The sequence below is a fragment of the Triturus cristatus genome, chromosome 3_1 (genome assembly GCF_964204655.1).
Source record: "Triturus cristatus chromosome 3_1, aTriCri1.1, whole genome shotgun sequence".
Classification (NCBI taxonomy): Eukaryota; Metazoa; Chordata; class Amphibia; order Caudata; family Salamandridae; genus Triturus; species Triturus cristatus.
This window is the reverse complement of record NC_140583.1, coordinates 355892657-355905131: the sequence shown is the minus strand read 5'-3', so window position 1 is coordinate 355905131 and position 12475 is coordinate 355892657. Positions and strand designations below refer to the sequence as shown.

Sequence of the window (12475 nt, the reverse complement as noted above, 5' to 3'; positions counted from 1 at the left end):
ACTTTCCAAAGCTTGCTCGTGGATTGTCTGTCACAGTCATGAAACCTGGCTACGCATAGCACCCTGGTAATAGATTTTTCTAATACCAACACCTATGTACTGTTTTTCATGGTCTAAATCTTTTATTTAGTTTTGGGTGCATAGGTTAAACAAAAACCTATTTACTGTTTTTAATGCTATTCTGTGTATTCCCAGCACACGTTCTTTCCTCAAACGCCATACCGTGGAGTTCATGCGTGTCATTCTGATCGCTTATTGAACTAAGGTGAATTGCAGGTATCTCTCAAACCTACACCGGTATGCTCTTGTATGAAACATATTACACTAATAGATTGACAGATTTGGTCTCATATACCCTGCTTTACCTTTCTATGTGGTGTCATTAGTGTGACCATCCATTTGCAGGGCCACATACACTTACCTTCCATCTACCGTCCCTGCCAATATGAAACCTTAACAGGGATGACCCCTAGCTCTATTAGAGGTAGTTAATACATTTGAGCATTTGGCGACCATTCATAAATTCATTATAGCAGTACGCCATTGGACTGGGTGTCTGAAAGGAACTGAGAAATGCTTTTTAAGTTCTGGTAAGAGGCAGCGGACAGAGACATCAGGCTTAGTACTATCTAGATGGAGAAGGCACCGTTGCTATCTCTGTTATTTAAATAATGTGTTGTGTGCACAGTACCGGCTGTTTATCTACGTAGCTGTCAACTGCCCTCATGTTCCAAAAGTGACTTCCAGGCAGTTCTGTTTTTTCAGTCAGCAGGACGGGATTTGTATTTCTTATGGGAGCATGAAACTAGTTGAACTCTGAGGTCCATCATGTGTAATAGTTCTGAGTGAAAGCCACCCTCGTCACCTAGTTAAGAGCTGTGGAGTTATTTGATTGTCTTTCATTTGTGCAGCTTCAGTATGGTATCGATATGGAATCCGACATTTATGCTTTCGGGCCACTTTTCCAGCATTGCTGAATCTGCCTAATCATAGCATTGGGTGGTAAATATTCTGAGGTTTCTGGGGGCTCTTTTGGCTTTGATATACATCTACAATGAAGTCTCCTCTCCCCACGTATATAGTTTCTACTTGAGGAACAGTCTCGCTTGTTTGTCCTCAATGATGGCAACTTAGCCATTAAATCACATATACTGAGCTCATGCCTCCCATCGGTTCAAACTTACCTGGCCAGTGACTCTGCATACATGAACATTTACCATGGCCTGTCCGTTTCGGGATGTTCGCATGTAAACGAAGAGCACCAGTAACTCCTTCACCCCTAGTACGTCACAGTGTTCTAATTCATCTGGCCGATTGCACATTGTGTAAATAACATTACTCCCCTCTCACACAGGCAGTTCACATTGTCCACAAACCTCTCTCTGTACACACACATATACCCTTCAATTTACCCCTAAGTTTGGATCGCCTGCTCTTTTGTGACTACTTTAATGCCCCTTCATAGTCTCCTGCCCTGGTCCTCAGTGCTACTTCGAGCCTCAATCCACCAAATCATGGGATTTCAGGTCTCAAAGTAACAGCTCAGTACTTCCAACCTCATTCTAACCACGGCCCTCTGGGCTCCTCTTTTACAGTTTTACATAATTTCCACCCAAATGAGTGCAGTCGATTCCAACACCTGTCAAGTTCTAAGACGCAATGATTTGATTTGTGCTATATGAAGAGTAATTTTTATTTAGAAAAAATGGCATTGCATTGGATTTTCTAGACAGCTGTGGTAGTCCATTTTAGCATGATGAGTCTTCTCTCAAAACCCAGTTGACTTAGACTAAGGTTTTTAAATTTTAGTGCTCATCTGAACACATCTGCTCTTTGTTGACATGTCTTTATTTTCTTTTCATTTAGGGCATTCTTTTCTAAACTTCCAGATAAAGGTAAAAAGATTTCGGACTTTGCTGAAACCCTGAGAATTGCCATCGTAGAGCAGGAAGAGCTGAAAAAAACAACTGAACTGCTGTCTGCTTTTAGAATTGATTTTAATGAGAACCTTAACAATATAAGCAAGAGCAAATTAAGCACTATTACTCCTGAGCCCCATATGCGAACTATGCATGTGCCAACAGCCTTAACTTTAAGTGACAATAGCAGCAAAAACAAGCCTAGTGTGACAGAAATTCAAGAAGAGAAAGATTCTATAAGTTCGTGTAATGATAAGACGGAGATTGCTGTAAGCCAAAAAGAAGATGCAGAGAAGATTTTTGACATTGAAAATGTAAAAGAATCGAGCAAGTTTGAAAGCAGTGCCTACTCTATAACTGATGGGAACAGCAATACAAAGGATCCCCAGAAGGAATCTGAGGAAGTTAACACGGACATGCTGATACGTGCTATCCAGCAAGTTACTATTGATGATAAACTTGGTGACAGTGAAACTACAATAGGACAACATGAAAAAGTGAAATTAAAGAAAGCTGTTCCTTTTCTAACTGGTCCACAAAAGAAACTTCATTACATTGAAGTTCTGGAAAACCGAGCAGAAAACCCATTATCAGCGAGACCAAAATTTAAACCAAATAAGTAAGTATTATGAAAACTCAACATTATTTTGAGGTTGAAAATCTTGGCCATGTTTAATTTGGACCTGCTGATGAAACCTCATGTGCAACTAAATGCTTTTAAATTCAGACATAGTTTGTGGTTTGTTAATGTGACTTGGTGGGAATCAGATATTCTCTTTCCCCAATACCCGACCATTGTGCCACACACAAGAGCCATTCCTTCAACAAACATTGTCTTCCAGGTTAGAAAATTATTGATAATGTGTGGCAGTGATGTTTGCTCTCCCCGTAGAAAACTATTTTGTGCTCAGTGTGCTCATAGTGCACCTGAAAAAGTAATGCTTTATGGTTCCCTCAATTGAGCATGAGCATCTTCCCAATCCTGACTTTGAATCATGGAATTGCACTTTTAACCTTGTCACTGACAGCTCTAGGACAGCCGTGCAGTGCTTAGAGTTTCAAGGTCTTTTTTATGTATTATTTGTTGTGTGTGCAACATATCACGGGTGTTTGAGTAACTGTTCTTCCCAGTGGTTCTCATGGTCTGCACATTGATTTTATATGGAGATTCCAGCTTCCATCTGGTGGGCAAACCATATGCATTCAGGATATAATGGAACAATGCATCAAATGAATTTGATCACCGAAGGACTGGAGTAGGTGTGCCTAATGGGGGAGAGAATGAATGTGAGCACCTGCAACATTTGGATGATCTAAAGCTTATCAGAAGAAATGTGTTGTTATTAGCATCATTAATGGAAGTAGGTTGTGATTAAAGTGAAGATAATAGAGTAGGCATGCACAATGAGGACCTAATCCCTTTACAGTAATTGCATTAGGGATTTGCTTTTGACAGGATTTGTAAGCAGTTTGCTGAACACTGATTTTAGGGGAGTTGTACAAGAGTGAGCAGTTGAAGACCTTTCTGGGTCTATCAGTAGGATCTATATATTGCCTTGTGTGCTGAGACATGCCCATTTTGTGGATATCCATACTTGGATTGAGCTGGTGTGGGTGGCCACTTTATCCGCATTATAGGAACCACCAGGTTTAGCAGCTTAATGCATTAACTCATGCTCTACAGGGATCTGTGTTTCACTTCCACTGTGGTCACGGACTTGATTATCAGGGAGTCAATTTAGCTGTTAATCTTTCATAGCTCAATAAAGGAGTACCATTGAATTGCATTACGAATAGTCATTGTCTGTCATTTGTGTCCATTGCCCTCCCCCAAATGTTTTTGTCATGTTTTTCCTGCTGAATAATGTTTATATCAGCCAAGGGCCTATATGAAAGCCAAGCGTTGGAAAACCAGTTTCTTCATTAAGTTCTACTAGGCGGTATTCAGCTCCTTTCTTCAAGGCATGCCCTAAGTCTGCCTTCTTTTAGCAATCTGTAGAAACGCCTCAGTGTCTGTTCCTGAACCTGGCAAGAGGAGTGACCAAACTCTAGAGCTCAGAAGAGTTTTTTTTAGTCTGCACTGGTGGAGCTTCATATATTCTGGTAGAAACATCTTGGCACACTGGCAACAAGTTTGTGGCCCACTGTTATAGTAAGTTTACAGGCAGAGTTTGTATATTCCAATAGTCCAGCTCTGTGACCGGTTTTGGGCAGTTCTGCCTTTTGCTTATTCAGTCATTTGCTAATGCAGACAGTCCAGTCATAATCGTTAACTTTGGGTGTCAGCAGGAAGGTGGGGTGAAGTAGAGTCGCCTATCGGGGAAATCCCATAAGAAAAGCGCAAAAGAGAAAGAGGTTGTCCATTTAACTACCTTTTAACCTGTGATTGGGGGTATGTAACCCTTCTAGGTAAGAGTGGCAGAAAAGGGTAGAGGAATGGATCCTCTGTCTCCTCTCCTCCACACCCTAGAATCTGACCCACAACAAAAGACCTCAGCACTGTCCTGCAAGGAGCCCCTGCAATTGACGTTACTGTCTGGGAATCTCTCCAAACTCCGTGTTAGTACCATTTGGTTTCAGGAAGTCAAAAATGAGAAGCCGGTAGTTGATTCTCTCTGGCAGGTGATGGAGAAAAAGGCTTGTCTTGCTACTATAATTGGTTTCTTCTACCACTGTTAATTATCAGCATTCTGATGAGCTGACTGTAATGACACTCATCAAAACATGGTTGTACGTGGTGTGACCCACCAGACCCTTGCTCTATGTCTCATTCCATGTCACAGGAAGCCCCTAGAGCACAGCGTGATTGTTGTGTGTGCTTGGGCAAAATGTCAAACACCTAAGAGGTGAAAAGTCAAGAACCTAAGATAACCTGATGTGGTGAACTCGAGGCTGGGGCACTTGTTCCTCAGTGCCATGCATGGGGCCTTTTCTGCCCTAGCTTGGTCCTTTCATCAAAACAGTATAGAAAGGCAGTGAAGTCCAAAGAAGTAAAAATTACTGTGGTCTCTGTTCTCCCTCATTCCAGCAAGACTAGAAATAACTTGTTGATATATATTTAGTTCACTTAAAAGAATGTTGGAGCTCTTTATGCATGTGTTTTCTTAAATGGGCATTAGCTCTGCCTCTTGTGCGTCTCTTAAGTTCATGTTTTGTTTTCCTTGTCTATCGTGCAGAACCAAAATATTGGTTTCTCTGGTGCTTAACCTGTGTTTTTTTCCCCCTTGTGTGGTGGAGCTCGTTCTCACTACATTTTTTATTTTGATTGGATTATCTTTCAAAGATCTTGCCTCTCTCCATCGTACATTCCATTCACAACTGGCTTCAAGCATGCCTTCCCTTGCATCATTCAGTTCTCTGTAGTTGACCCACAAAAGCTTGCTTTTTGCATTTGTGGAACCAGAATCCAGTGAGTTTCTACATATGATATCATAGAATGCGAGGTCACTGAGAAGATTTGTACTGTGTATAGATAGCCAAGAAGTGCTGTCGAGGAGACCTCAACTCCAGAGCAGGACAGAAGATGTTAACTTCTTGTTGACTTGGTAACCATGCTAGGGACTGAAATCAACAGTCCCTGGTGTGGTTGCCAAGTCAGCAATGCCATTTGATACTGGAGAGTTGGTTGTCTTGGTGGACAGGTTACTCCATCACCATGGTGACAGATATACCATCCGCTGAAATCTAAATCCCATTATATCCTATGGGGTTTATATTTCGGCTGGCGGGATTTCTGATACCGTTGTGATGGAGTAACCCGTCCGCCAAGATCCAAATCAGACCCTAAATTGCAAAAATTGGTGTGCTGTGGTATCGTACAACTTTTTCAAACCCAATCTGGTTAGGAGTGGTACCAGAGATTCCTGATTCAGTACTCCACCAAAGAAGCGTAGAACACACTTGCCTTTGACCAAAATCCTAATGCCAGTGAGTTTGACCCCTTCTCGGGTTCTGTTACTAGTAACTAGGTCTAGATCCTTCTGCTGTAACTTCTCCTTTCAGAGTTGATTCTCCACACATGAAGAAGGGGATGGACCCTGTTCTTCTTTACCAAAAAAGCAAAAAGTAGACTAGCATTCTGTGGAGTCAGATGTTAAACAGGTGCACGTGCTTTATAATCACTTTGATTCTGTGGCATACAATACTGTAGATGCACCAATAATTTCCTCCTAATCCCGTTTCCTAAATTTAGAAAAAATATAGTCGGTGCAGGATTGACTTCGAATGGTGTCTTATTTCATAAATCAATCCAGTACCACCTCTGCTTGGCTGAATTTGACGCCTTCTATATCATTTTTATTATATAAAAAAAATACAACACGCCCTAAATCGATTCTTTTGTAGCCAAGGACACTCTGATTGCGTAGTAAGCTGTGGTCATGGTTGCCTTAAGGAAAGAATAGTGTCCATCTCCTTTACAATTTTTGGTTTTGAACAAAGGCAAAAGCATCCTAGCAACTCTCCTCCCTTTCTCAGATAAATGCTACTCGAGTTATGGCTGTTTACAGCTTGCATGCTTTTGGAAACTAATGCCTTCTGAGTTTTATGGGGGCAGGAGGGCATTGTGCTTGCTGGCAACTAGCATGAAAGCTATCATTTTCCAGGAGTGTATGCTTTCTAGACAAGTCTTCAAAAATGATCTGGTGGCGAAGAGGTTAATAAGGACTCTAATGCTTGCCGTGAATGGATCGGGTTACATTTGGAGACATACCTAGTTGAGTATATTTTCCTTCACTGGGATAGTTGGGGCAAAGTCCTGCACTTGCCCTTTGTTCCCGATACTTTATTTTCTATGTATACCAATGAAGCAAAAGATTTTTTGGCACTATGAAGTCACTAAACAAAATAGACACAGGCATGCTTCCTAGTAGTCTTGTAAGCCCAGCCAACAGTCCAAAACAACAGGCAACGGGCAAGAAAGGTGGCATTTTAATTGAAAGCTTTTCTTTTTTTATAGGTTATGTACTGGGTGGGCACGTGTCCTCTAAAAGCCATAAAGCTCACATCCCCAGTTGGCGGAAGACTGTTGTCCTTCATTAATGGTGTTTTGTTCAGATTATTTGGTAGCCCACATCATCAAGAGGCTATGCATTTACCTTCATTCTGTCTGTTCACACCACACACGATTTCAGAGGTAATTTCCAGAGCTCCAGGAAACTATAGTGATTTTGGCCTTTCCAGAGCACCAACATGTTTGGAATGTTTACTCCAGTGTCTGTATTGATCTCTAAAACCAAGGGCATCTGGCTAATTTGTAGTCCAACTATCTGAATACGTTTCTTTTTAAAATCTTTTCACAGGGCTTTTTAGACGAGAGCATGCAGTTAGGGTATTAGATGACATCTGTAGAGCCCAAAGATTTGCACATCCGTGTTCCAGTCATGGAAACTCATTACATTTTCTGAAGTTTTGCCATCGTTGTTTTGGCTTTACTCTGCTCATGTGAGTGTTCACAAATAATTTTTTTTATTTTTTATTTATATGCAAAGTTTTATATAGCGCTGGCTAGACCCGTAGGTATCAGAGCGCTTTACATGAGGATCAGCAAGTTAAAGATTACATATTACTTCAGTTACAAATTCCAAGTATCGACATCAGAGCAAGATAGAGGGAAGGAAACATCACGGGGAGGTGAGGAAAACAATGTCCGATGTCCGGCTGGGTAGGTGACGGCCGAGGGGGTGAACCAGGGGTCAAACTCCTCTATAGCTGCATAGGACAGCTCCACGGGGCATCGGCCAAGGTTGTTCAGACTCCACGGTGAGAACAAACAGTCGAAAAACATGCTATTACACGATAACATAAGTAATTTTCATGTTGCATAGCAAAGACAAAACGTCTTATGTGGAATGGAAGGTAGAGGGGGAGAGGTAAACACGGGAAAAAGGAATGCAGATAGCATCAGGCAGACCAGAGGTGGGAAGGGACTTCAGGAGAAATAAGCAGTCAAAGTGAAAGATGGACAAGACCGTGAAGCACCGTTAAGAACAATGTCCGATGTCTGGCTGGGTAGGTGACGGCCGAGGGGGTGAACCCTAGCCAGACTCCTCTATAGCTGCATAGGACAGCTCCACCGGGCATCGGCCAAGGTTGTTCGGACTCCGTGGTGAGAACAGACAGTAGAAAAACATGAGATTACACGATAACATAGGTTATTTTCGAGTTGCATAGCAAAAAAGTCGTATGTGGAATGGAAGGTAGAGGGGGGGAAAGGTAAACAGGGGGAAAAGAAATGCAGATAGCGTCAGGTAGACCAAAGGGGGAAGGGACTTCAGGGGAAACAAGCAGTCAGAGCGAAAGATAGACAAGACCGTGAAGCACCGTTAAAAACAATGTCCGATGTCCGGCTGGGTAGGTGACGGCCGTGTGGGTGAACCATAGCCAGACACCTCTACAGCTGCATAGGACAGCTCCACCGGGTAACGGCCAATGGTACTCGGGTTCAGCGGTAATTACAAACAGATTTGGTTTTTCACCCATGGTATAACAAGGATAACATATTTGCATGGTTACGTTAGTTAACAGTTGCATAATCAAACATAGGAGATCAAGACCCCAGTAGAGGAAGGAGGGAATAAGGGAGCGGAGAAGAAAAACAGGGGGGCAAGGAAGCAGATCAGTTCTGGTAGACCGGCAGTGGAAGGAAAGTGTCTCATGGGGGCCCAAAAGTTAGAGCAAGCGGGACCAAAACCCCGGTGGGGCCACATAGATACTCGGTCCATTGCCAATAACAAACACCATGCAGGGTCATCTCGGCCCCTAATTTGAGAGTGTTTGTCAGCCCCCAATTGTCAACCCCCACAGTCTCACCGGCAGCCGATTAAGTCAGGTAATGGGGTCATCCAGCCGCACAGGTTTGGTCTTTCCGGGCCACTCCTAACCAGCACAGAACAGTTATGTGCAGCCAAATAATCTTGCACATCATCAGAAAATTAATCTATTCCCTTATTTTGGGGACGTTTTGAAAGCACATTCTCTGGAGAATCTTTGTCTAGTTTGCAATGCTCTTTGCAATCTGGGATTTTCCTTCATATGGAAGAAATCTCATTTGATTCTGTCACAGGCATTTCAGTTCATAGAAAACGACCCTGAGAAGGACCCTGAAATGGGCAGTTGTACTTTCTGTTCTGTCACTTTGGTCTGGCTGTTCCATAGATTTACTCATGATGACCTCTTATCACCATGTTGTATCTATGTTTCAGCATAGAAAAAATCTCTTATCTGACCTTTCCAATTTTTCAATAGTAATAACTTATATATAGACAAACCCCAGAACAGTATTACATAGCAGAAACAACTTTCCTCTTCATTTTTTTATTGTTATATTTTTTACAAAAACATTCATATATTTTTTTACATATGAGTTGTGCATCATTTTTTAGATACTTTTATAAAAATATTTCCACATGGAGTTGAGTTCACACCATCAATGAAATTGAGAAGCAAGAGAGTGTGCTCAGCTCCTTAATTTAGAAGAACAGTTTAAAGAAACTCACTTTTGGACAAAAACACATTTGAAATAACCCCAAAAGAAAAACACCATCACACTGTCATTGTCACCTATCATACTTACTCATACATGCCATAAATCACACCACATAGGAAATAAGCTAAAAACCACATCGGGTATGAGATCCTACTGAATATTTTCAAGTCCATAGATTTAAAAGTCTGAAGTGAGCAGTGAATGTCTTATTCAGTATGTTAGCAGATGGTTCTTCTATGGATCTCCCAGATGTGTAGTCACTGGTCTACGCACGTTTCGGAGACTAAATACAAATTACGTGTCTCCTTCTTCAGGACCAATAGTTAAGGAATTTCTTTATCTTCTGTGCGGCAATGGACAGGGGTTCTCTGCAATAATGTAATAATAATTCATATAAGTCTGGGGATGTAAATTGAACATTTTTAACTACAACTTTGTATATTGGTGCTCATGAGCCTATAAGTAATTGGGGGAATCCTTCTCTACATATATAGACTTTTTGGCGGTTTTTACCGCAGGTTTATTTGTGTCCGTCTAGTTATATTGGTGTTCTGATGTAATTTAGCATCATCTACCATTTCTGAAACTATCCAGTGGATTCCTTTCCATTTAGAATCTCTCTTTTCCCCATTGTTTTTTCCTCTGTTTTCTTTTTCATTACTTCTACATTATGGAGGGCCTTAAAACTTTTGGCTTCTCGGACGATGATTTTGCAACTATGATTGGACAAATAGCAGGTAGCAGTAACACAAGCATAGGCACCTTTGACAGCAACAACAGTGAATGGACCAAACTATTAAATCTAAGAAAAAAAAGCCAAAAGGATGGAGTCCCATGCCTTTTTTATGTTAGAATATCTTAAGGCAGGAACAATACCATCTGGCTTAAGAGTTAGAAATGTACCAGCACTATTTGTGGAAGTGCGCAAATTCCTGGAGCGATGGTCACACATCGCTAACCGTTGCTCCAGAGATTGGATGCTACTCATTGTTGAAACGGTACGGGAAATGATAATGATCCTTAATCGGAAATTGGTGACTTAGAAGACAAACTTAAGGCAAGCTCAGCCTTGGATGATGCGAAAGCAAAGTTGCTAAGCATTAACCAAGAGATACAGGAATTTGAAGAATACCTTATAAAGAAGAAAACAGATGAACTCAGAAAGGATATAAGGTGGTTCTCACAGGAAAAGATATATCCCTATTTGGTTAATAACTATTATCAGGACGGACCACTAGAACAAGATCAATATAATCCACGACCAACTAGGCGAGGCAAAATAGTAACTTTTTCAGATACTAACTCATCTGATTCAGACTTTGAAGGACAAGGGACAGGAGATGGACCAAGTTATAATGAAAGGAACCAGAGAGGACATTTTACTAACCAATATCAAAGAGCTCAGTCGCACTCCCCTTTTTTATCCAGGGGCAGAGGGAGAACCAGAGCAAGATATTCGAGGCCAGAGAAACTTTTACCAACCGACAGAGCCTCCACAGCCATATATGCGCACAAGAAATCATTAGTATTGGAAGGCATAGATGCATCATCTGACCATGACGATCAGATACCTATTTTCAATCTATCTGAGCCCAAACTATCCTCAGATGAGATCAAACTTCTCAGTAGAGGACTCTCCTTTGTCCCTAGTACTCAACTTAATCGGTTTCGCCTTAATCATGATATGTTCTCTTTTTTCCGCAAAATAAGACTGGCAAAATATTTTTCATCAACAACAATAAATGAACAAGATGTCAACCAATCAGGCTGTAAACTTCCATCTACTTTTACGCCAACTTTAGATATGGTGGGCCCTGAAGTGAATATCTTTGAAAAGACTATCATCAAAGAACTTCAGAAAATAGCGAACTTCATTCCGAAATCAAACTCTAACTTGACCTTCACTGAAAGAGATGCACTAAAAACTCTGCAGAAAAATCCACATATCACAATTAAACCATGCGACAAAGCAGGTGGAATTGTAGTAATGGACACAGCTAAATATACTGATAAAATCAACTCCATGTTGCAAATACCAGAACATTACCAACAGTCTAGCATGAGAGCTCTAGAACAGCTTAAAACATTGATAGATACCACTACTACCAAAGCCTTTGCTGATGGTTTCATTTGTCAGAAAGAACTAGACTTCCTTAATAAGAACTAATACAGTCACATCCGCGCTATATGAAGTTCCCAAAACTCACAAAAACATCTTGGATCCACCACTCAGACCAATAATATCCTCTATAAACTCATGTACAGAACCATTGTCAAAGAATGTTGACGCCTTTTTATGTCCTCTAACCACCCAATATGCATCATATATCCAAGACACAGGTCATATGATAGCTACACTGAAACATAAACCTTTCAATCAAGATACACAACTGCTTGTAACCCTTGACATAGAGTCTTTATACACCAACATTTCCCAGGACCTGGCCATTGAGTCAGTGGCAGCTCTTTTGGCCAGGACCCCTGGGGATAGACCCGATATGTTCATTTTAGATTGTCTTAAGATTGTACTACAACATAACTACTTTGAATTTAAGCAGAATCTATACCATCAGGTCAAAGGAACTAGTATGGGGGCATCTTGTGCCCCAAGTGTAGCGAACATCTTTATGGGTGAGTTTGAACGCAAACACATATTCAAAGAATTGGCACCATTCTATGAAAACGTAGCCCATTGGCATCGTTTCATAGACTATATATTTTTCATCTGGACAGGTTCTGAATCTGATCTATTGGATTTTATATCATGGCTCAATCTGAGTGATAACAATCTTAAGTTCACTGGAAAGTATTCTGCGGATACAGTGGAACTTTTGGATATATGGATCATGGGCAAACAGGGGCAACTGGAAGTCAAATATCCCAAGAAAGAAGAGACAAGGGATTGAGTCTTCTCTGACTCCCTTGCCAAGATATAAATCTCACACGCCAGAGAAAAACTTCATAGCAACAATAGATATACTATACATTAGAAATGGGAAATTCAAAAGAATTCTTAATACTGCCCTCACACACTTGGTAGTGTCATGCTTCATCATTGGGCCGCATCATA

At 41.1% G+C, this 12475-nt stretch overlaps 1 protein-coding gene across 1 annotated transcript in view; it reads left to right on the top strand.

The window, feature by feature from the left end:
* POLR2M (RNA polymerase II subunit M) overlaps positions 1 to 12475 on the top strand; it is a 75948-nt gene that overhangs the window by 21362 nt on the left and 42111 nt on the right. Inside the window, exon 2 of the mRNA XM_085644094.1 lies at positions 1867 to 2538. Within this exon, the coding sequence (XP_085500220.1) occupies positions 1867 to 2538 (672 nt within the window). The remainder of the gene's footprint in view (positions 1 to 1866; positions 2539 to 12475) is intronic.